The following is a 26814-nucleotide window of genomic DNA, read 5'->3' as shown; positions in this document are numbered from 1 at the left end:
CAAATCAAACATAAAAAATTAATGAGGAAGTACTATTGAATAATTTTTCGAATTAATTTTAATTGAGAATTTTATATAGCTGAAAATCTCAGAGAATTGGTAATTTATCCGAAACTTGTCTATTCAATTAATGCTTCTCCTAACATTTCCAAACCAAGTGAACAAAATTTTCAATCTCGAAACTTCGCAAGTTAATAATTATTCCCGATGGCCGAATCCCACACCATTATTTCTTCCATAAGCATTGACAAATTGGCCTTAAAAGCAGACAAAAAGACAAAGCGAACGGGTCGGGCCATTGCATGTTCTATATATTCACCTTTTTATCTTCTTCTCTTCATTCATTTCTTCCCCAAAGGTCTCCATTATCAATTTCTCATCCTCTTCCTCCCCGTCCTTCTCCGATCATCCCCCAATTTCTCAGCTCACATAACCAATCAACTAATACATACAATCACACAAACCTATACACACAAGCCCCAAATCTCTGATCTTTGAACAGAACCCTCAAAACCCAAAGATCTAATCTCACAAAACCATCGATTATTAACAATCTAATTCAATTCACCCAATTATTTCTCTATTTCACACCTCAAATCAGAGACCCAATTCACCGATTGAGCGGAAACCCTAGAAAAAGAAAACGCCCAATTATGGAGATAACTAGGGTTTCAAAGCAAACCCAAAAACCCATCACCGCGAAACCCTCGTCGATTTCTTCACACACCTCTACCTCCACTTCACTCACCGACACAACGAACGGCTCCCATGACTTCAAGATTAGCGGCTATTCCTTGTCGAAAGGGATGGGGATTGGGAAATACGTGGCGTCCGACACGTTTTTCGTCGGAGGGCATTTGTGGGCAATTTATTTTTACCCGGATGGGAAGAGTACGGAGGATAATGGGACTTATGTCTCGTTGTTTATCGCGTTGGCTAGTGAGGGGACCGATGTTAGGGCGTTGTTTGAGCTGAGTTTGATGGATCAGAGTGGGAAGGAGAGGCATAAGGTTCATTCGCATTTCGGGAGAGTTTTGGATAGTGGTCCGTACACGCTTAAGTATCGCGGAAGCATGTGGTAAATTTTTGATCTTTAGTAGTTTTTGGTAGAATTATGTGTTGGGGGCAATGCTTTGGTATTTTTGTCAACTGATTTTGTTTTGCTTCTGTTATAATGAGTATTAGCTGAATTTGTTACTCGTTTATGTATATATGTATAGATGTTGACTAATTTTAGTTTGATGCTTGCGTAGTTCGGTGGATTTGTTATTCATATATGTATATGTGTGTATGTTTAATTTGGAGTGTGTAAGATAAGTAGTTTTATGAGCGATGCATGTCCGCGTGATGACTTCTGCATTTTAAAGCTTTGGTGTTTGAGGTTCAGTAAATTTGTTGGTAATGCAGAAGGAACATGAAGTTGTATGCATATTTAATGTGATAAGCTAAATGGATAGTCAATGTATCTGTTAAATGTTTTTGTAGGGGTTGTATTATTTGATGTATGTTCTTGACCAACACCCTTTGGGCATGAAGCTCCATGTCTTGTTTGTGAGTTGAAGCTTTCAGAATTTTGATGTCTATTGCAGTGCATGACAAATTTATTAGAAATACTTGATCTTGTAATTATGAGCTGGTTGTGGAGGGGTATTGTTGTACGTGTGTACTCAGCAGGCAAAAGTCAATAACTGTACATGTTTCTTAGCAACATATTTTATGCTGCTTAAAATATAATACTAGGGTTATTGGGTTAGCTGCACGATTTTTTGTCTGGGTTGTGTGCATGGATGTGGTATACTTGCATTTCTGATTAATTAAAAACTAAATTGAGTTGGGGATGAAGAAATAATTAATTGGGTGTTCCTATCTTGGATGGAAAAGAAGTGACAGTGGAGATAGTATGTCTGTTCAATTTTTGTTGTTAATTATCTTGTATTTACTATATATGTGGTTTTACCTGTTTAACAGATATGTTGTTCCATTTGGCACCTGCACTTCTTGGTTATATTCAAGTTCCTACGCATTCATCTTCATTTAATGACTATCCTAAGGTTTAGATTGTCAATGTGGTCCTTTTATTTTATCACATATTAGCTGACAAGGAAATATATATTCTGTGTATTTAGATAATGTGAAGTTTGTTGTAATATTTCCTGTGCCAGTCTAGTATTTTAACACGACCTCTGTTGCTTAATAGATGATAGACTAGTCTTTACTCTAATTTATTACTGTTCATGATATTACTGGTTAAGATATGGGAGAGAAAACGTGTTTTGACTCATATGAGTAAGGGTTAAAGTCTAGGTACATTTTACCTTTTGCAGACCATGCTTCAAATTTATATGTGACATACTCAATTTGTTTGGGTTACTTATCCCAGCATCTTCTAAATCAGCATTTGTGGCTCCAATTACTTATGTGCAGGGGTTACAAACGTTTTCTTAAGAGAAGTACTCTTGAGACATCAGATTACCTCAAGGATGATTGCCTTTTGGTCAAGTGTACTGTTGGGGTTGTCAAATCACAAACAGAGGGTCCTAAGATTTACTCTATATTGCCACCACCTTCAGATATTGGTCAGCACTTTGGACAGCTCTTAGAAAGTGGGGAGGGAGCTGATTTGAATATTGAAGTTGATGATGAGATTTTTGCTGCCCATAAGTTGGTTCTTGCTACACGTTCCCCTGTTTTCAAGGCTCAACTTTTTGGTCCGATGAAAGACCGAGACACACAATGCATCAAAATTGAAGAAATGGAAGCTTCAGTCTTTAAGGTTAGCTTTAATTATAATATGATATCTATGTTTAGCTTAATAGATCAATAGGTTACATTAATTATGCATGCTTACGTTCTCTCTAATTCCATAAAGCAGAGGGCAACCAATTTTATCTCTTCTTGTGCCCGATAAAAAACATTTAACATGTCACTGTTAATGATGGAGAGTTTGTGATGTTCATAGCTCCCTCCTTATATCCAGGTTCTGTTGTTACTGCACTAACATTATAAATGGTGTTCTTACTCATGCATCATTAAAATAATGTAAATAACAATAAGCACAAGGATCAAATTACCTATGGTTGGCAGGCAGCTGCATCAAGAATTTTATCGACTTCCTTGTTAGATGTCAAGTAAAAATCTTGAGTTGGTAGCATTAGAAGATACCCCTTCTAAAATTCTTCTTTATATGTAATTGTGTATATTTAAAAGTACAAAACGTTGTTTTTTGTTTTGCACTTGTGAAAAAGTCTCTTTGATGTATCTGACTTGGCAAGATTCGAGTCAAGGATCAAGCGCTTGTTAAGGACCAGACCATTGTTATGAGTCGTCCTGTTGATAGTACACTTGATATTTTGTAAGCAGGTCTATTTTTTTTTTTTGAATTGCAAGTTAAAAATAGTATAATGGTTATAAATCTTGTGTCCAATTTTTCATTTTTATTTAATGTCATTGATTTTACTGATCAAGCGCCCTGCGGAATATGACATTCTTTTTTCTATATTGCAATAGATTTTATCATAGAGAAAAATTAGATTATTTGAACTTTTTATCTGGTTGAGTGACCTATAAGTTTAAATTATTGGAACTGTTTATCTTATCTCACTGTGTTTATGATAATTTCTAGCTTCTCTGCCAATTATTTTTCCCTTATCCCTTGTATTACACTTTAAAATGGTTTCCTTTAGTCTTTAGATGTTTTATATGGTTATATGGGTTCTCCTGATTTTATATTTAGATGCATAAATCATTTTGCACAATATTTGACTAAGCAAGTGTATGACTTTCTATTTGTCCTATAAATTTAATGGCAGGCATTACTCCATTTTATATACTGGGATGCTCTTCCTGATATGGAAGATCTTGGGGGTTTAACTACCAAATGGGCTTCTTCTCTAATGGCTCAGCATCTGCTAGCAGCAGCAGACAGATATGGACTTGTTCGACTCAGATTGCTCTGTGAGGCTAAGCTCTGTGAGGATGTTGCTATAAATACTGTGGCCACAACTTTGGCTTTAGCAGATCAGCATCATTGTTTCCAGCTGAAATCTGTGTGTCTCAAATTCGTTGCGCTTCCTGAAAATTTAAAAGGTTAGTTTTTTCACCAATCTCATTGTTTGGAAAAGCTTGCATGACAATCGCTGATGGAATTAAGTTTACCTGGTATGTGTGGTATTGTGACATGTTCTTAGATTTAAGTTAATGAAGGGATGCAGTGTTTTTTCCTTGTTTCTTCAGAAAGAGGTACGGTTTGGTTATTATTTATCGAGTCATGATAAACGAATGAACTACTTGTTTGGGAGATGATAAGTATATATGTTAATATATGTTGAACATATTGTGCTGCTCCCACTTGTGCTTTTAGCTGTTCAGTAGGTTCATCATTCTGTATTTTTTATTTTGAAGTCTGTTAGCATGTTGCTCTTTATATAACATCACCTCTACTTCATGGTTTGTTAGTCATTCCTTCAAAAGTTTATGGAAGTTCATTTTACATATTAAATTTTGTGGTCTATGTGCATTTTTTTTTTCAATTATAAAACAAGTTGTTTAACATGCTAATTGGAAACCCGTCATTGTTATATTTCAGCTGTAATGCAGACAGATGGGTTTGACTACTTGAAGCAGAGCTGCCCTTCTGTCATCTCTGAGTTGTTGGAGTGCGTGGCAAGGATCAGTGAGCATTCTGTTATTTCATATGGTTACAGGAATGAACCTTCCCTTGATGGCGCTGATGTGAATGGCAGGCGAGTGAAACCAAGAATTTACTGAGCAAGGATTAGTGACTATTCTGTTATTCCATATAATTACAGGAATAGATCTTCTTTTGATGGTGCTGACATGAATGGCAGGCGAGCTAAACAAAGAATTTACTGAGCTAAGAGACCGCAGACGGCTCAAATTTGTTATCCAGTAATGAATGTAATCCCTAGAACTTTTAGTAACTTCTGGATTGTATAACAACCTATGAGTCATATATATATTAGCATTAATGGCTTTCAGCCAAAACCTTTAATTGGTATGTCAATATTAAGGGCCTGTCAGTATTGTGTTCTGTTTTTATCCACTTCTCTTGTATTATTGTAACTACTGTTTTTAATTACTGCTAGTACTTATTTGTTAACAAGATTTCCGTTTACTTGCTTTCATATCCAATTAATTGTAATTGTGGTTTGGATGCTATATATAATAGTATGAATATTTATGGGCAAGGTAGATATTATTGATGCGCACGTTTCACCGCCATTTTTCTACACGTAGATAAATTGTATCGAAATACAATAAATTGAATATCCGTGTCCCGTGAACTTCGCTTCCAAAGTATCTTAAAAAAACAAAACAAACAAAACATAAATCAATATATAAGAAAATAAATCTACTAAGCCAGTTCTAGTTTTATGTTTTAAATTAGTTACTTTTTCTAAAATCGGTGATCCATTACGTGTTAGATTAATCCCATATATTGTTGTTTTACAGTTAATTAAATATTTGATCATCTGAATGATTTTGCATGACCGACACAGTACGGACTTAAAGTGGTTGAGCGAGGCAATAATAAAACAGAGCAAAACGTCGAGAGAAATTAAGTTGAAGCACTTTGTGAGCATCACAACCATAGCAATGAAATGGGAAAAAACCCCAAGTTCAACATGAACGAAACATGGCATTGACAACTAGACACACCTGCGCTCTACTGTTTTACTAATGGTGTGTTGCTGTTTTCTTTACAGGAATTGCTTTGCCAACTACATGTATGAAATAGGAACTTCAATTACTGCATTTTATTTTATTTTTCCTGCCAACTAATGGCAAGCTAACCAAATGTGCCGAAACAATATAGGAGGTGTTTAGATTGCGAGTGAGAATAAGAATCGGGAATGAGAATAAGGGGTATGAGAATGGAGGATATGTGAATGGGTATCCCATGAACTGCGAAGAGAATGATTTACCCATTAAATGGGAATGAGATTCTCATTTCATACAATAAATTTGCTAATTCAAAACACAAAATATGGGTTTGAGATTCCGATTCCAGTTAAGTGGGCTATAAATCGTGATCCAAACACCGCCATGATCTTACCAGAGACAATGTGATGTCAACAAGCCCTTGTTCAAGTGATGAGAAGAAATATTATGTCAACAATGCTTATTTCTGAGAATAGTTTATTTTTTTTTAGTCCCGTTGAATTATTGATGTCAATTTATTTTTTTAATCCCTTGCTGAATTATAGATATCATAGAGAGGGCCTTATTTGTAAAAAAAATATAAAATGTAATAATTAACAAAAATAAAATAAAAGGCAGTGATAAAAATAAATACTATAATATTAATCGAAAAGTTAAGTAATTTAACAAAAAGAAAACACCGTCTAAAGTCTGAAGAGTCGAGAGTCCATTTAAGTGAGCAACAAATACACACTCATACAGAATCATAGATAGACGCCGAAGCACACACTCTGACACTACCCTAATTCCTAACTCAGCTGCTCACTGCGACAAATTCAGCGGCGAGCCCACCACAACGGCTGCTCAGCTCCTCTCTAACTCTCTCCCTCCCTCCCGGCTCCAGTGCCCACAGCTGCAACCCCCAATTTCTAGGTATCATGTTATGATTAATTTTTTGTTTCTTTAATCTTTTTGTATCTGCTGTGATTTTGTACAAAAAGAGATTGTTAATTGGGGGTTCCGGATTTTTCAGGAATTAGAGTTTGAACTTTGAACAATTGAATTTTGTATAAAGAGATTGTTAATCGGGGGGTCCGGATTGTTAATTGTTGTCACGCGTATATATAATTTAGATTCTGAAATTTACTTAATTCAGCTTTTTATTTCAATTTCTATACTCTCTGCCTGGAAAGAATTATTATTTCAAACTTTTGTGAATTTAGGCCTGTTCTTGAATTGGGTGGCTCAGTAAAGAGGTTTTGCTTTTATTATATAAATCATCTCTTCTGTTTTTTATATCAAACAGTTCAGAGTGACCGCGGATTGTTTCTTGCAAGAGGTCAGACATTTAATACATTCTCTTTAATCTACATATACCCTGTTTTTCATTCTTGTTGTGATCAGACCTTGCATGTTTTACATTCATCTCTGTCTGTTAATTTTCTGGTCGGAGATGATTATGCATTTGTTGTATGTTATTGACTTGTTTATTCTTGAGTGGCTCATAAGTCATACCGGGTTAATTGTTATAATGTAATGCAGAGTTGATTGGTTTCTTTCTGCTATTATTTAAATGGAATAAATACATATGAATCGGATTTCTCAGCATAGACATGGTGTTTCTACGATAGATTTGTGTTGACAGAGGATAATGAAATGATGACTGTATACTTGATTAATGGTTCGTGCTATTTTTCGACATGTTCTATGTAACTAGAGGATATACTTCTGTGCAGCTGCTTTTTTTCTTTTCTTTTCGTGCCAATACCTTGCCTGTCTAAATTAGATGAATAAGATTTTTAACGATAAAAATGTCGTAGACGAGTCTGTACTGTTAATAACAGAGGTGTGGACAGAAAGTATGAGTGCCATGGGAAACCCTCCCAGATAGGAACGATATCTAGCTTACTCCTATCTGTTAATATTATTCAACCTCTCTACATGTGGTGTATATGGGTCTGTGAACAATTTGTGCACACCTTAACATGAGCTAGATTACACAGGTGTTAGTTTTTTTGATTGAAACTGCAGCTATAAGCCTATAGCTGTCTGAAAAGAAAAGAGCAAATAGTAGGTTAAGGAATCTTAGTATAAGTGTATAACAGGCCTTATATAATCACATGACAAACAATTTTGCATATTGCATATGCTTAGTCTTTCTGTCTACTGTTCTTCAGAACGACAGCCCGGTCAGATTTCTTTAGTTATGTGTGTTTGTTTTGAAATTCTTCAATTAAATATTTGAGCCCCCTAAATTTTAGTCCTGGTTCCGCCACTGAGGGCAAGAACATACACAACAACCAGTAAGCAACAAAATTTATTTGATGCACCAAGTTAACAAAGATACACATCAGTTCCGTCATGAAAAACACTTCAAGGACTAAGAGACTAAAATTCACTGACTTTTACCTGTTTATGCTGACCTGGTTGCATGATTAGCAAATAATAAACTTCTCCAAAGAAACAATCAAGAACTTCATGTAAACGAGATTTAAGATGAGTAGACTCAAACCAACAGCAGCCCAGATAGCCAAAATCAGATCTTTTTGGGTTAAAAAGGACTAGAACACATACTCATAAGAGTGTATATCAAGAAACAGAAATGTAATAGTTGAAGATTAGTGTTTTAGCAATGCAAGAAGTGTATAGATTTAAAGAGTGATATTATATAGATAGTTATCTGTTTTATTGAGCTTTTTGGGTTGAAACTGAAGGAGAGAGAGTAGAGAAGAATAATGTCTCTCTCTCTCTGTTTTTTTTTTTGCTAAATAGTAATGTCTCTTTCAATGGTGTTTGGACAGAATATTCCTGCCGGAGTACAGTAACACCGAAGTTAAGTTTTTGATAGTTTTTTTCCTCTTAATGATTTTATTAACAAACTCTTAACATATTTGTATATATTATAGTATTCATATGTCTCATATAAATATTTTAGTAGAGAACATGCAATTTTTTTACATATAAAAAATTATTTTCTCTACATAAGTGTACCTTATCATTATGACAAGTAAAAATAATAAATAATTGGATTATATTTTAAATTCATGTAAATAAATATTAATCAGAAGAAATCACTTCGTATTTATCTACATATGCTATTATAAAATATTTAAGGTAATATATTGATACTTAAGAAATAAATCTATTGACATCATTATACAAAAATAACGGTCGTTGGATTGAAAATAACAGTCGTTAAATGCGTAAAATGATATGGATCCAAGATGATTTTATCATTTCTTTTATTTTCTATAAATAAAACAATTTTTAAATTTCAGTGTTCATTCTTATCCTCTTACAATATTATCTCGCTCCGCATCAGGCTCACTAATTTCTCCTATCATCTTTAAAAATCATTTTGTAAAATTTTATTAATATCAAAATATGAATATATCAGAGGGATAAAAAACGAGCATACAATTTCATGAAAAATGTTTCATAGATACATAAAAGATTAACAAATAGCTGATCGTAATAAATGATGTCGCGAACAATATAACAATACTACTAAACAAGCACTAAAACAAAAGTCAAAATTAAGACATGACCAAAAGGACCAGACACGAGGTTAGTAGTGCAAAAATACTTCTGCCTTCGAAAAAATATAATTTCATATTCTATTTTTATTTAATTTAAAATTATGATTTATTATTGGTATATAACTTTTTCATCATTTTAAATATATTAAGAATGAAATTTTATAAAATAACTAAAAAAGTCTCGTGAATTGCACGAGCTATAAGCTAGTTATAGTAAGATCAAGACGATGATATTATCATTTAGTTTTCTTGTTTCTAATTAGTAATTGTCGGTTTTCAAAATCTTCGTGTCTATCTTATTCTTTTATGATATTATCTTTTGAATTTGAAAATATGTTTTAATATTAGTTTGATATGTCTTTTCCAATCTTTTCCCATTCTCATAATTGATCTTCCCAATTTGTGCCCCATTCTCATAATTGATCTTACTAAGATCGAGATGGCTGAATTTTGAGAATAATGGTTTCAGTTACATAGCCACATATAGAGGCGGATGCACGTTGGAACCCCTGGGGTCCCATGCCCCCACAATAAAAAAAATTACTAATAATTTTTTTAAATTTATTTGTTAAGTATGTGTTTATTTTACTTAGTATCCTTAAAAAAATTACATAACTCTCAAAAAATAGAACAAAGAAATTCCCAACTAACATTCAAATATCATATAATACATCAAATTTTAGTTACTTAAGCGGTTAAAAAATTTTATGATTCAAAATTAGTGATATTTATATTTTTGACCTTAAAATTTTGACTAATTTTTAGTCTCCGTATACATTTCTTTTAAACCCGTCCTTCAATAATACCGTTATGTTATATTATGCCCCCAGTTTAATATGTTTTTGGATCCGTCACTGGCCATATACACGACAACACACCATATCTCACAAGTCACAATCCTATTCATGAGCTAAACACATTAACATCAACTCTACCATAGGTCAGTGAGGACTATCCTTGCACGCCTGGCAAGAATGCCAATCTAGTGTTGCTCCCGGACCCATACAACTAGATGAATTGTAGTCACATAGGTCTGATGCATCATAGACAAATACAATTGCACATCATAGCTCTATTCTAGTTGTTTTATAAGTTTGGAGCCACGTAACACGACTTCAAATCAAAACAAGCCTTATAAACCAGAACACTTATAGCCTCAACAAGATATTTAGTAACATCTCTGTCCAGAAAATCACTCAGCTATTAAATGTCAAACAAACGTCAAGATCAATTTTACGGTCCCGAATGCGGAATATCATTAAAAAAAGATAAAGAATACAGAGTTCATGTATTGATTTTACCAAAAGAGGAATGACAGGGGCAGTCATGATAACGTTAACGGTTTTCTTGAAGAGTTGGAGCGGAGAGAGACAGAGGGGAGGAGAAGGTGAGATGAAGAAGTAGAGAGAGAAGAGTTAACTGTGTAATTTACCAATGATTAGTGGGTTTGCTTTTTAATATCACAATTGCCCTTAATTTATGAATTGCACCGTTAACTTTTAAAGGAAATGGAAATGGTGTATACTAAAAAATAGTAAGGGTATGCGAAATGCAATCTCCAAAAGTATGTATGTGTTTCGGTCCAAGTGTAGGGGTGCAATTTGCAATGTTCTCTATATTAGTGTACCATATCATTTTGACAAGTAAAAATAATTGATAATTGGAATATATTTTATATTCATGTAAATAAATAATTTTCAGAAGAAATCACTTCATATGTAACTATATATGCTATTATAAAATATTTAAGGTAATATATTGATACCTGAGAAAAAAATCGATTGACATCGTTAGATAAAAATAATGGTCGTTAACATTGTTGGATTGAAAATAACCGTCGTTAAATGCGTAAATCGATATGGATCCAGGACGACATTATCATTTCTTTTATTTTATATTAATAAACAACTTTTAAATTTCAGTGTTCATTCTTATCATCTTATAATATTACCTCATAAAATTTGTATATATTCTGAATAAAAAAGATCATCAAATTTGTATAATTTCTAGATCAAAAAGATCATTATAACATTTTAAACAAGTGAAAAAGTATATTGATTGATGTAACTGGATAGACATATCTATACAGATTACAAAAAAGTAAATTTATCGACATAACTAGACAGACGTAACTTGTAAAAAGATAAATTGATCGACGTAACTAGACAGACGTAACTGGTGAAAAAGTAAATTGATCGACGTAGCTGGCAAAAAAGTAAATTGATCGACATAACTAGATAGACATAACTAGACAGATGGCATACAACAAATTTGATAAGTACAAATTGTAATAAGAATAAGAACGAGAAGGCGATATTGTGACTTACTTTTGCGCTTTATAAATATATATTAATAATTATCAGTTTTCCAAATTCTCAAAAGATAACATCATAAAACAATAAGATAGATGGGAGAATTTGGAATCCTGATAATTATTAATTTATATTTATAAACCACAAAAGTAAGTGACAATATCGCCTTTCAGTTCTTATTCTTATTATAATTTGTACTTATTAAATTTGTTGTATGCCATCTGTCCAGTTATGTCTGTCTAGTTACGTCGATCAATTTACTTTTTTGCCAGTTACGTCGAAGAATTTACATGTTTGCCAGTTACGCTTGTCTAGTTACGTCGATCAATTTACTTTTATGCCAGTTACGTCTGTCTAGTTTTGTCGATCAATTTACTTTTTGTCATCCGTATAGTTAAGTTTGTCCAATTACACTGATCAATTTACTTTTTCACTTGTTAAATGTTATAATGATCTTTTTAATCAATAAATATATCCAAATTTAAAGATCTTTTTTATTTAGAAATATATACAAATTTTATGAGATAATATTGTAAGAGGATAAGAATGAACACTGAAATTTAAAAGTTGTTTATTTATAGAAATTAAAAGAAATGATAATGTCATCGTGGATCCATATCATTTTATGCATTCCACTATTGTTATTTTCAATCCAATGATGTTAACGACCGTATTTTTATCTAACGATGTCAATCGATTTATTTCTCAAGTATCTATATATTACCTTAAATTTTTTATAATAGCATATATAGATAAATATGAAAAATATGAACTCATTTCTTCTGAAAATTATTTATCTACATGAATATAAATATAATCCAATTATAAATTATTTTTATTGTCAAAATGATGAGGTACACTAATATAGAGAAAATTGCACCCCTACACTTGGACCCAAGCACATACATACTTTTGAAAATTGCATTTCACGTACCCTTGCTATTTTGTGCGCTGCAGTATACACCCTTTCCGTCAAAAGTTAACGGTGCAGTAATAAATTAAGGGAAATTGTGATATTAAAAAGCGAACCCACTAATCATTGGTTAATAACACAGCTAACTCTTCTCTCTCTACTTTTTCATCTCACCTTCTCCTCCCTTCTGTCTCTCTCCTCTCCAACTCTTGAATACAACCGTTAACGTTATCATAACCGCCCCAAATCTCTCAAACAGGAGTAGACGGATGTCATTCCTCTTTTGGTAAAATCAATACATGAACTCTGTATTGTATATGAACTTCTTAATGATATCTTGCATTCGGGACTGTAAAATTGATCTTGATATTTGTTTGACACTTAATTGGTCAGTGGTTTTTTGGACATAGATGTTACTAAATATCTTGCTGAGGTTATAAATGTGGTGGTTTATGAGTCTTGTTTGGATTTGTATTCGTTTTAATTGGCTCCATACTTATAAAACAACCGGAATAGAATTGTGATGTGCAATTGTATTTGTCTATGATGCATCAGACCATGTGACTACAATTTCTAGTTGTAGGGGTCTGCGAGCAACACTAGATTGGCATTTTTGCCGGGGTGTAGTGCAAGGATTGGCCTCACTGACCTATGGTAAAAGTTATGTAATTGTGTTTAGCTCGTGAATAGGATTGTGACATATGGTTTGTGGTCGTGTATGTTGCTGTGCAACTGAAACATGATTAATCTCAAAAAAACGATCTCGATCTTAGTTAGATCAATTATGGGAATGGTGCACAAAATGGGAAGATCAATTATGAGAATGGGGAAAAAGTCCGCTGACATATCAAACTAATTTTCAAAAAAATTTCCAATTTATAAGATAATATCATAAATGAATAAGATAGACACGAAGATTTTGAAGACATCATTGTCAATTTATAAACAACAAAAGCAAGTGTTAATATCGGCTTCTCATTTTTATTTTTTTTTTATAATTTGTGCTTATTAAATTTCTTGTATACCATCTATTTAGTCACGTATGTCTAGTTACGTTGATCGATATATTTTTTTGCCATTTGTATAGTTTCGTTTGTCTAGTTATATCGATCAGTTTACTTTTTCAGTTGTAAAGCGTTATCATGATCTTTTTGATTTAGAAATATATACAAATTTAATAATTTTTTGATTAAGGAATATATACAAATTTTATGAGATGATACTGTAAGAGGATAAGAATGAACACTCAAACTTAAAAGTTTATTATTTATAGAAAATAAAAGAAATGATAATGTCATCTTTGTTCCATATCATTTGGGTATTTAACGAATTTTATATTCAATTCAACGATGTTAATGACCGTTATTCTTATCTAACAATGTCAATCGATTTAATCTCGGGTATCAATGTATTACCCTAAATATTTAATAAAAATATTTCATAATAATAATAAATATAGCATAAATAGATAAATATGAAGTGATATCTTCTGAAAATTATTTATGTGTAAGAATTTAAAATATAATACAATTGTCTATTATTTTTAATTGTCAAAATGAAAAAGGTACACTAATATACAGATGATAATCTTTTCTACATAAAAAATTGAGATAATTGCATATCGCACCCCCTAACTATCGTTCAAAAACGATATTGTACCCATACTTTGAGAAAATCAACTCGCACCTCCTATTTTTACATTTCAATAACGATACGCACCCCCTCTGTTAAATTCCGTTAGCTCCCGTTAAAATACGTCCTTTTTACTTTTCGAGGAGTCAAATTGACAAATTTTTAGCCAACTATTAGAAAATATTTATTTATTATTTTAGAAAATAGTAAGTTACATATTAAATAGACTAGATTTACTTTTTGATGATTTTTTTTAAAAATTTTTGTGATCAATTTTTCCAAAATTTAAAATTTATATATTTTATTCAATGGGTCGCGCTCAAGAGAGAACTAGTCCTTAAAATAGAACCATTAAAGTTCTGCTGCAGAACCCTATATTTTTCATAAATTTTCAGGAACTAAATCTAAATACATGTTTTTGCATCGTTATGTGTGTTTAAAAGAAATTTTAAAATATAACACAAAAATAAGACTGTTTTTTCATTTGAAGTTCTGCTGCAGAACCCTCACTAATACTTTTTTTCATTTGAAGTTCTACTGCAGAATCCTAACTAATACTAGAAATATGATAATGGTTCTAAGAGTTCTCTCCCTAATGGTTCTCTCTGGAACATGACCCTTTATTCAATATATAATATATAAATTAATGTATTATTTATAATAAATATCACATAATTTTTTATATTTAAAATAGTGTATATTTTAGGTACTTAGTACACATATCACTAAAAATTTAAAATCATTGATATGTAAAATCATTTTGACTTGGGGATAGCTTAATTAAACAAAAATTTTAAAAAAAATATCATCAAAAAGTAAATCTAGTCTATTTTAATATGTAACTTTCGATTTCCTAAAATAATAAATAGATATTTTCTAATAGTCGGTCAAAAATTAGTCAATTTGACTCTTCGAAAAGCAAAAGCAAAAGGGACTTGTAAGTTGAGACAGAGGGAGTATTTTAACGGTATTTAACGGGGAGGGGTGCGTATCGTTATTTAAATGTAAAGATAGGGGGTGCGAGTTGAGTTTCCCAAAGTATGGGTACAATATCGTTTTTGAACGATAGTTTGGGGGTGCGATATGCAATTACCTCTAAAAAATTTGCATGTTCTCTTTTAAAATATTAAATTATCTCTTATATCAAGACAGAATATGAGTTATACATTAAGATTGAGTATTATTTTATTTGAAAGATATGATAACGACATTTAATTTGAAGACATGTCAAGCTAATTTTAAAAATTATTTTCAAATTGAAAAGATAACATCATAAAACAATAAGACAGGCAGGAAAATATTGAAAACCGGTAATTAGAAAATATCAAATATACTTATTTGATATTTTCTAATTAGAAAAGTTATTTTCTAATTATATTTGATATTTTCTAATAGTCTTCTCGTTCTTATTCTTATTATAATATGTACTTATTAAATTTGTTGTATGCCATCTGTCCAGTTATGTCTATCTAGTTACGTCGATCAAATTACTTTTTTGCGAGTTACGTCGATTAATTTACTTTTTTGCTATTTACGTCTGTGTAGTTACGTCGATCAATTTACTTTTTTGCCCGTTACGTTTGTCTAGTTTTGTCGATCAGTTTACTTTTTGTCATCCGTATAGTTAATTAAGTCTGTCCAGTTACATTGATCAATTTACGTTTTCACTTGTTAAAGTGTTATAGTGATCTTTTTGATCAAGAATTATATACAAATTTAATGATCTTTCTTATTTAGAAATATAGTATAAATTTTATGAGATAATATTGTAAGAGGATAAGAATGAAAACTGAAATTTAAAAGTTGTTTATTTATTGGGAAAAAAAAAGGAAATGATAATGTCATCTTGGATCCATATCATTTTATGCATTTAACGACTGTTATTTTCAATCCAACAATGTTAGTGACCGTTATTTTTATCTAACGATGTCAATCGATTGATTTCTCTAGTATTAATATATTACCTTAAAAAATTTTTAATAGCATATATAGATAAATATGAAGTAGTTTCTTCTGAAAATTATTTATTTACATGAATATATAATATAATCAAATTATCAATTATTTTTTCTTGTCAAAATGATAAGGCACAGTAATATAGAGAAAATTGCACTCCCTACACTTCGACCCAAACACATACATACTTTTGGAAATTGCATTTCACATACCCTTACTATTTTGTGCGTTGCAGTATACGCCCTTTTCGTCAAAAGCTAACAGTGCCCTTAATAAATTAAGGGCAATTGTGACATTAAAAAAAATTAAAAAGCAAACCCACTAATCATTGGTTAATTACACAGCTCTCCTCTCTCTACTTCTTCATCTTACCTTTTCCTCCCTTGTGTCTCTCTCCCCCCTTAACTCTTGAAGAAAACCGTTAACGTTACCATGACCGCCCCAAATTTCTCAAACAGGAGTAGAAGGATGTCATGTCTCTTTTTGTAAAATCAATTCATGAACTTTGTATTCTATATCATTTTTCAATGATATTTAGCTTTCAGGACCCTAAAATTGATCTTGACGTTTCTTGACATTTAATTGATGAGTGCTTTTTTGGACATAGATGTTATTAAATATCTTGTTGAGGCTATAAATGTGGTGGTTTATCAGGCTTGTTTGGGTTTGTAGTCGTGTCACTTGACTCCAAACTTACAAAACAACCCGAATAGAACTGTGATGTGCAATTGTTGTTGTCTATGATGCATCAGACCAATATGACTACAATTTCTAGTTGCAGGGGTCCGCGAGCAACACTAGATTGGCATTCTTGCCAGGAGTCTGGTGGTGTAGTGCAAGGATTGTCCTCTCTGACCTATGGCAGAAGTGTTAACTGTGTAATTAACCAATGATTAGTGGGTTTGTTTTTTAATTTTTTTAATGTCACAATTGCACTGTTAACTTTTGACAGAAAGGGTGTATACTTCCGCGTACAAAATAATAAGGGCATGCGAAATGCAATTTCTGAAAGTATGTATGTGTTTGGGTCCAAGTGTAGGGGTGCAATTTGCAATTAACGCATGTTAATATGTTGAACATATTGTGCTGCTCCCAGTTGTGCTTTTAGCCTTTTAAAACATATTGATGTCTGTTAGTATGTTGCTCTCTATATTACATCATCTCTGCTGCATGGTTTGGTTAGTCACTCCTTAAAAAATTTATGAAAGTTTATTTTACATTATAAATTTTTCCGGGCTATCTGCACTTTTTTTCAATTATAGAAATGAGTCGTTTAGCATGCTAATTAATTGGAAACCCGCCATTGTTTTATTTCAGCTGTAATGCAGACAGATGGGTTTGATTACTTAAAGCAGAGCTGCCCTCTGTCATCTCTGAATTGTTGGAGTGTGTGGCGAGGATCAGTGAGCATCCTGTTATTTCATTTGGTTACAGGAATGAACCTTCCCTTGACGGCGCTGATATGAATGGCAGGCGAGTGAAACAAAGAATTTACTGAGCGAAAATCATTAAGCATTCTGTTATTTCATGTAATTACAGGAATAGACCTTCCTCTGATGGTGCTGAGTGCTGACATGAATGGCAGGCGAGGGAAACAAAGAATTTACTGAGCAAAGAAACAGCGTAGTCGGCTCAAAATTGTTATCCAGTAATGAATGTAATCTCTAGAACTTTTAGTAACCTTTGGATTGGATAATATCCTCCAAGTCGTGTATATATTAGCGTTATGGCTTTTAGCCAAATCCTTTAATTGGCATGTCTATATTAAGGGCCAGTTAGTAACTTTTGGATTGGATAATATCCTTTAAGGAATAGTCGCGTGTCTCGACTGACCTAGACTACCGACTAAAAGTAGTCGAGCAAACAGAGCAAAAAGTCGAGAGAAAAGCACTTTGAGAGCATTACAACCATAGCAATCAAATGGGAGAAAAGGCCAAGTATAACATGAACTGAAACATGGCAGAGAAAACTAGAAACACTTGCGCAGTGCCACCACCATTTTCATTTCAGGAATGGCTTTGCCAACTACATGTATAAAATGTAATTATACATCTACGATAGCATGAAATGTCATTAAAAACTTACTCATTACATACATGATTGTTGGCACTACTCATCAGAAACGCAAAATGGTCTTCAAATTTTTTTTTTTGACAGAAGCAGAGTTGGTAAAAAACCAACTTTACCAACTCAGAAACAAGAGGCAGAAGAATCACTCCTCAGCAGAGAGGATAACTGATTATGGGATCAAACACCAGTTGAGCGAGAGATTCTTCAAAATAAGCTTGTTGAGCAACCCAATAAGCAGCGCCGTAGCAAGATCGAGACATAAAAGAGAGTCTAATATGAGAGGCAACCACTATTGATCTGATATCTTTGATAAGAAAAGCAGAATTTCACGACGGTACAGATTCACCAGAACACAAGATAATAGCTGTTTTGCAATCTGATTCAATGATGGCATTAAAAAGATGTTGTTGCCTTATGATTAAACAAGCTTCAATGATAGCAAATAGCTCAGATTGAAAAGGAGAGATGACTGAAACACAACAGCCTCTACCATCCACAAGCTTTTCATCAATATTTCTGCAATAACCCCGATAGCCGCAGCGCCTTGTTTGAAAGCACCATCACAATTGAACTTCACCAGATTTACAGGGGAGGATTCCACTGGAGTGAAGAATTGTCAACAGAGCTACGAGACTCCAGGCGAGAAGCTTCTAACAACGAAAAGTATTTTGATTGGAGAGAAGAACTAGCCTTTCAGACTGAAATTGGACAGACCACATTGTCAAAAACAAATTTATTCCTCGCTAACAAAAATGAACCAGCCAAAAAATGCAAAATTTGAAAGATGTATACGATCTCTTTAATTACTACATTTCATTTTATTTTTTGCGCCAACTAATGGCAAGCTAACCAAATGCGCCGAAACAACATGATCTTACCAGAGAATTAGCAAATGTGATGTGAACAAGCCCTTGTTCAAGTAATGAGAAGAAATATTACGTCAACAATGCTTATTTCCGGGAACGCCTTGAGCCCCACCCTCTTTACTTGTTGACATGAATGCAGGTCTTGGCTGCACATTAGATCCTTCAGTCTTATCCTCCACCATTTCGTTTTTATCACCTAGGTTCCTTCTCCGATAAGAAGAGCTGGAATTAGCATATCGAGTCAGAACATCAGGACTTCTAATGCTTAGTTTTTTATCAACACTCTCCGCCACTGAAACTCCAGAAGTGTTGTACCGCGACACAGAACATACAGCCTTTCCAGGCCTCACAGAAGTTCCTGCAGTAGAACACATATTCATTGCAGTGATTTGAACTTTATAGAACTGTGAAGACTGTTGAATGTGAAGAAATATGTAAATGATTTAACCGCTCAATATCGGGTGGAAAATACATCATAATGCTGGAGAAGAGAGGAGGGGAGGGGTATTGAGATTCGAACAATCAAATACATGGTTATGGCCAAGATAAAGAAGCAGTTAAGCAATACGGACCTTGAACATATCGAGGCACTTGAATAGGTAGTCTTGTTAAGGGGATGCTGGGAGTCTTTTCTGTATTCGTATGTGACCTCTCGACGTCTTTGATGGAACATTCGGCCAGATCATTTGTTACTTTAGCAACACTATGTGCTGACTCATTTGCATATAAAACACTTTGCCTGCAACAAACATCTATCAGCAAATTTTGATGCAAAAACTGACATTTTCAACCCATGAGCATGACAAATTGGAAGTAGCAAGTAGAACAGATTATCAATATGCAGAATTCAGATAACCTGGGCAACGATGCATGCTGCCTTTTAGGCGGAGCCACAGTACCACCCTTTTCAGAGTGTTCCTCAAGATGAGCATATTGCGACTTCAAATGCTCAACAGCACTGCAAGTAATGATGAAAACAATAAGTTTTAATTAATTTGCATTGAAGTAAAACAATAAGTTTTAATTAATTTGCATTGATATTGCTAAATAATAAATATTTGTAGATGATGTCACCTCGGATACATGAAGCTGGTAGATTCTGAACCCTCTAAATAATCCTTCAACATATTTGGATGGTATTCAAGGATCTCCCGGTAAATTAGTTCTTGTACATCTTCCTTTGTTATCTTCCTAATTTCAAATTCAAATTCCAACTTTGGAACTGGCTGTGCAGATGGTTCTCTCCTGACATTAGCCAAGTTTTTGAAATATGGATCCGAAAGAGCCTACATGGATCAAAATACCACATGAATTAATAAAACACTGGTAAATTGACAGGTTCAAATAATAAGATTTATTTTACCTCTTCAGCTGAAGGCCTATCTTTCGGTTCAAATGCAAGCATTTTTTCTAACAAACGAAGTGCTACGGGATCTGCATTTGGGAACTTTTGGGAGAATGGAACAGGCTTTTTCCTCTTCATGCAGCTTAAGTATCTCCTAGCCTTTTCATTTCGTATCTGCAGACAAAGATAGATATCTGAGAAATTGTCTTACCAACATGAAATAGAATAATAACCCCACTCTTTTTGAAATAAAATATATACTCAAGAACACAACCTACCTTAGCTATGGCTTCAGGAGATGGAGTCCCTAGAAGATCAGTTATCAAGTCCAACTGATGGACTGAATTTTTCCCAGGAAAGAGAGGTTTCCCGGTCAAAAGCTCAGCAAAGATGCAACCGATGCTCCAGATGTCTATAGCAGGTGTGTACTGTATAGAACAACAGAGAAATTATTGTAACACCAATTACGCTATGACAAAGTAATGATGTGTATATAATAGGCTACTTTGAGGATAAGAATGCCTCTTTAACATGGTTGATAAATTATGCAGGTCAGATGGTATTATATTATCACCTTCGAGAGAAAAGATCCACACAGTTCAGGAGCTCTGTACCATCTTGTTGCAATATAATCCTAAGCACATCAAATTAAAATGATCATCAGACTAAGTTAAGGTATTTGTAATATATTATATGTCTATGATACTGTAATTTCACTTAAAAAAGCAGAATAATTTAAATTTATTCAGAACTTACTGTCCAAAATACTGCAGTAGAGGTATCATTCAATGCAGCTCGTGCAAGACCAAAGTCACATATCTTTAATTTGCAATCAGCATTTGCCAATATATTTTTAGGCTTTAAATCCCGGTGAAAGACGTTTGCTGCAAAAAATTTAAGAATCAGAACACGACAGATTAACCAAGTAAAGAAACGACTTCTAAACGATACTCAAGAGAAGCAACATGTAACCTGTATGTATAAACTTCAAGCCTCGAAGCAGCTGATACATGAAGAACTGATAATGCTCCAGGGTCAAGTCATCATTTGCCTTTATGACTTGGTGTAAATCAGACTCCATCAATTCAAAAACTATATATATGTCTTTGAATTCTCTTTTAGACGGCGGCAATAAAATGTGTCTGATTTCCACTATGTCTGGATGACGTAGTAGTCGAAGTAGCTTTATTTCACGAAGAATTCTGGTGGCATCAGGAACATGGTCGAAAACATCACCTATTTTTTTAATGGCAACCTTCTCCCCACGATGAGTATCATAAGCGGAGCAAACAACACCATAGCTTCCTTTACCAAGAAATTCTAGGATTTTGTATCTGCTCCCCTCTCCATATTCAGTAAAGAATTCTACTTCTGCAGATCCCTGCAATATGAGGTGATACATTACATGTTATCAACACTTTGTAATGTACTAAGGTCTCCTGACTCACATTTCTCAAATTACACCGAGTCTGGGTAATCAAGCCACACAGGAACATATCACAAAGTTATAAAGGAAATGAGGCTAATAAAAGATAGAGTACAAAGTGATTTGATCCATGAAAATCATTTGCAAATCAGAATTTAAAAAAACTTCCTAGTCTTTAATTATGTATCATCTTATTCCCGAAAGTGTCACAACTCATACAACATGTTATTCTATTCAGGCGTTATCGCAAAATACTTCTTCATCACAAGCTAAAAAAACAAGCCCAAAATATTACCACATTACTAGCATCAGATCATAATAAAACCTCTATCTCATACTACATTACTTCACAATACGAGGGCAAGAACATACATAACAAGAAGTAAGCAACAAAATATATTTGATGCACCAACTTAACAAAGATACAGACATAAGCATATCAATTCAATCATGAAAAACACTTCAAGGACTAAGTAAGAGACTAAAATCCACAGACTTTTACCTTTTTACACTGACCAGGTTGCATGATTAGCAAAGCAAATCAAGAACTTCAAGTAAACAAGATTTTAGATGAGTAGACTCAGATTAACAGCAGCCCAGATAGCCAAAATCAAGTCTTTTTTGGTTAAACATATACATATAACAGTGTCTATCACGAAATGGAAATGAAGTGTTTGAAGATTAAGTGTTTTAGCAATGCAAGAAATATAGATTTTAGGAGTGATATTATATCGATAGTTGTGTGTGTTGTTGAGCTTTTTGGGTTGGAATTAAAGGAGAGAAGAGAAAAGAAGCATGAGTCTCTTTCGGCGGTGTTTGGACGGAGTATATACTCCTGCCGCAGTACATACATATTGACATAACATCCGTCACATTAAAGTAACAAGAATCGAAGATGACATTATCATTTCTTTTATTTTCTATAAATAAACAACTTTTAAATTTCAGTGTTCATTCTTATCCTCCAACGATATTATCTCATGAAATTTGTATATATTTCTAAATTAAAAACCATTGTAGCTCTTTGATAGCTGGAAAGGTAAATTGATCGACGTGGCCAGACAGAAGCGACTAGACAGATAGCAAAAAAGTAAGTTAATCGACGTAACTAAACAGATGGCAAAAAAGTATATTGATTGATTGTAACTGGACAAATGGCTTGCGACAATAAGTACAAAATTGCAATAAATGCGATATTATCACTACTATTGTTTATAAATTAATTTTATTATTCTTCATAATCTATCTATCTACGATATTATCAATAATATTATGAAAATCTTATACTAAATCGATTGACATATTTACATCAAATATAATGATTTTTAACATCATTATTGAACATAAGATCCGTTATCTACTTAAAATGACAAGAATCGAAGATGGCATTATCATTTTTTTTTTATTTTCTAATAAATAAACAAATTTTAAATTTCGGTGTTCATTCTTATCCTCTAACGATATTATCTCAAGAAATTAGTGTGTGTGTGTGTGTGTGTGTGTGTGTGTGTGTGTGTGTGTGTGTGTATATATATGAATCAAATATCATTGTAACTCTTTAACAGCTGGAAAGGTAAATTGATCGACTTGACTAGACAGACGTAACTAAAAAGATGGCAAAAAAATAAAATAATTGAGATAACTAGAAAGATGACAAAAAATTAAATTGATCCACGTAACTAAACAAACGTAACTGGACATATGACCAGCAACAAATTTATTATATTATAATAAGAAAGAGAATGCGATATTATCACTTACTTTTGTTGTTTATAATTTAATTATTAATGTTCTACATAATCTATCTATTTACAATATTATCATTAATATTGTGAAAATCTTATACTAAATCGATTGATGAAGTTAGATCAAACATAACGATTTTTAACATCGTCATTGAACATAACACTCGTTACATACTTAAAACGATAAGAATCGAAGATGACATTATCATTTCTTATATTTTCTATAAATAAACAAATTTTAAATTTCGGTGTTCATTCTTATCTTCTAACGATATTATCTCATGAAATTTGTATATATATTACTAAATTAAATTCTTGGGTTAGAATTAAAGGAGAGAAGAGAAGAGAAGCATGCGTCTCTTTCAACGGCATTTGGACGTAATATTACTGTCGGACTACATACATTTTGAACCTAACATCCGTCACATACTTAAAGTGACAAGAATCGAAGATGACATTATCATTTCTTTTATTTTCTATAAATAAACAACTTTTAAATTTCAGTGTTTATTCTTATCCTCTAACGATATTATCTCATGAAATTTGTATATATTGCTTAATTAAAGATCATTGTAGCTCTTTAATAGCTGGAAAGGTAAATTGATCGACGTGACTAGACAGAAGTAACTAGACAGATGACAAAAAAGCAAATTAATCGACATAACTTGACGCCTGCAACAAATTTAATAAGTACAAATTACAATAAATGCGATATTTTCATGAACATAAAATCCGTTACATACTTAAAATGACAAGAACCGAAGATGACATTTTTTTTTTGTCTTCTAAAAAAAACTTTAAAATTTAAGTGTTCATTCTAATCCTCTAACGATATTATCTCATGAAATTTGTATATATATTTCTAAATTAAAGATCATTGTAACTCTTTAATAACTTGAGAGGTAAATTGATCGACGTGACTAGACAGACGTAACTAGACAGACGACAAAAAAGTAAATTAATCGATGTAACTAGAAAGATGACAAAAAATTAAATTGATCGACGTAACTAAACAGACGTAACCAGACATATGACCTGCAACAAATTTATTAAATTATAATAAGAAAGAGAATGCGATATTATCACTTACTTTTGTTGTTTATAAATTAATTATAAATGTCCAACATAATCTATTTATTTACAATATTATCATTAATATTGTTAAAATCTTATACTAAATCGATTGATGAAGTTAGATCAAACATAACGATTTTTAACATCGTCATTGAACATAACACTCGTTACATACTTAAAATGATAAGAATCGAAGATGACATTATCATTTCTTATATTTTTATAAATAAATAAATTTTAAATTTCAGTGTTGATCATTCTTATCTTCAAACGATATTACTTCATGAAATTTGTATATATATTACTAAATTAAAAATTTGGGTTAGAATTAAAGGAGAGAAGAGAAGAGAAGCATGCTTCTCTTTCAACGGTGTTTGGACGGAATATTCCTACCGGAGTACATACATATTGAACCTAACATCCGTTACATACTTAAAGTGACAAGAATCGACGATGACATTATCATTTCTTTTATTTTCTATAAATAAACAACTTTTAAATTTCTGTGTTCATTCTTATCCTCTAACGATATTATCTCATGAAATTTGTATATATTTCTAAATTAAAGATCATTGTAGCTCCTTAATAGCTGAAAAGGTAAATTGATCGACGTGACTGGACAGAAGCAACAAGACAGATGACAAAAAAGCAAATTAATCGACGTAACTTGACAGATAACAAATAGTAAATTGATCGACGTAACTGAATAGATGGCTGCAAATTACAATAAATGTGATATTTTCATTGCTACTGTTTATAAATTATTTTTATTGTTCTTCATAATCTATCTATCTACGATATTATCAATAATATTATGAAAATCTTATACTAAATCGATTGATGAAGTTAGATCTAACATAACGATTTTTAACATCGTTATTGAACATAATATCCGTTACATACTTAAAATGACAAGAATCGAAGATGACATTATCATTTATTTATTTTCTAAAAAAAAAAAAAGAACTTTTACATTTCAGTGTTCATTCTCATCCTCTAACGATATTATCTCATGAAATTTGTATATATTTCTAAATTAAAGATCATTGTAACTTTTTAACAGCTTGAAAGGTAAATTGATCGACGTGACTGAACAAATGGCAAAAAAGTACATTAATCGGCGTAAATAGACAGATGACAAAAAAGTAAAATAATCGACATAACTAAAAAGACGTAACTGGACAGATGACCTGCAACAAATTTAGTAAGTGCAAGTTACAATAAAAATGAGAATTCGATATTATTATTTACTTATGTTGTTTGTAAATTAATTATTATTGTTCGTCATAATCTATCTATTTATAATATTATCATTAATATTATGAAAATCTTATACTAAATCGATTAACGTAGTTAGATCAAACATAATGATTTTTAACATTTTTATTGAACATAACATCTGTTACATACTTAAATGACAAGAATCGAAGATGACATTATCATATATTTTATTTTCTAAAAACAAGAAATTTTACATTTCAGTGTTCATTCTCTTCCTCGAACGATATTATCTCATGAAATTTGTATATATTTCAAAATTATAGATCATTGTAACTTTTTAACAGCTTGAAAGGTAAATTGATCGACGTGACTAGATAGATGGCAAAAAAGTAAATTAATCGACATAACTAGACAAATGACAAAAAAGTAAATTGACCAACGTAACTAATTAAACAGACGTAAGTGGACAAATGGTCTGCAACAAATTTAATAAGTACAAATTGCAATATGAACGAGAATGTGATATTATCACTTACTTTTGTTGTTTATAAAGTAATTATTATTGTTCTTCATAATCTATCTATTCACGATAATATCAATAATATTATGAAAATCTTATATAAATCGATTGACTTAGTTAGATCAAACTTAACGATTTTTAACATCGTCAATGAACATAACATCCGTTACATACTTAAAATGACAAGAATCAAAGATGACATTATCATTTCTTTTATTTTCAATAAATAAACAACTTTTAAATTTCACTGTTCATTCTTATTTCTAACGATATTATCTCATGAAATTTGTATATATTTCTAAATTAAAGATTATTATAAGTCTTTAACAGCTGGAAAGATAAATTGATCGACGTGACTACACAGACGTAACTAGACAGATTTTAATTAATTCTTAGATGCGCGTTTGTTTTTCTTAGTATATATGGTGGTGGTTATGACAAGTCTTCTGGTTAGAGGTGTAAATGGATACGGACTATCCGGTGTCTCGGCTCATATCTGGCTCGAAAATATGATACATGTCTCATATCCGTTTT

At 32.2% G+C, this 26814-nt stretch overlaps 2 protein-coding genes and 1 long non-coding RNA gene across 5 annotated transcripts; 2 read left to right on the top strand and 1 right to left on the bottom strand.

Annotated features, from left to right (window-relative positions):
* Positions 1 to 287: 287 nt before the first annotated feature.
* Positions 288 to 5062, top strand: LOC108225969 (BTB/POZ and MATH domain-containing protein 2). Its single transcript, XM_017400924.2, has 4 exons — positions 288 to 1078; positions 2425 to 2773; positions 3810 to 4086; positions 4586 to 5062. The coding sequence occupies exons 1-4, from the start codon at positions 654 to 656 to the stop codon at positions 4765 to 4767; spliced, it is 1233 nt and encodes a 410-aa protein (XP_017256413.1). The 5' UTR covers positions 288 to 653; the 3' UTR covers positions 4768 to 5062.
* Positions 5063 to 6251: 1189 nt separating this feature from the next.
* LOC108226720 (uncharacterized) lies at positions 6252 to 17827 on the top strand. 3 transcript variants are annotated; one of them, XR_001807705.2, is made up of 3 exons: positions 6364 to 6594; positions 6885 to 7000; positions 17331 to 17827. It is a non-coding gene; the product is annotated as an uncharacterized LOC108226720 (long non-coding RNA). The 3 variants fall into 3 exon arrangements; XR_010285618.1 differs by having other exon boundaries at positions 6368 to 6594; positions 6968 to 7000; XR_010285619.1 differs by lacking the exon at positions 6885 to 7000 and having other exon boundaries at positions 6252 to 6594.
* Positions 17828 to 18984: 1157 nt separating this feature from the next.
* LOC108221572 (mitogen-activated protein kinase 15) lies at positions 18985 to 22246 on the bottom strand. The gene is made up of 10 exons (XM_017395441.2): positions 22223 to 22246; positions 21267 to 21675; positions 21051 to 21178; positions 20869 to 20928; positions 20573 to 20722; positions 20313 to 20468; positions 20024 to 20235; positions 19806 to 19907; positions 19522 to 19688; positions 18985 to 19307 (listed from the first exon to the last, which is right to left on the bottom strand). Exons 1-10 carry the CDS (start codon positions 22244 to 22246, stop codon positions 19024 to 19026), a joined length of 1692 nt encoding a protein of 563 aa, XP_017250930.1. The 3' UTR covers positions 18985 to 19023.
* Positions 22247 to 26814: the final 4568 nt, after the last annotated feature.

The sequence above is a fragment of the Daucus carota genome, chromosome 1 (genome assembly GCF_001625215.2).
Source record: "Daucus carota subsp. sativus chromosome 1, DH1 v3.0, whole genome shotgun sequence".
NCBI classification, from domain to species: domain Eukaryota; kingdom Viridiplantae; phylum Streptophyta; class Magnoliopsida; order Apiales; family Apiaceae; genus Daucus; species Daucus carota.
This window is presented reverse-complemented; position numbering and strand designations above follow the sequence as displayed.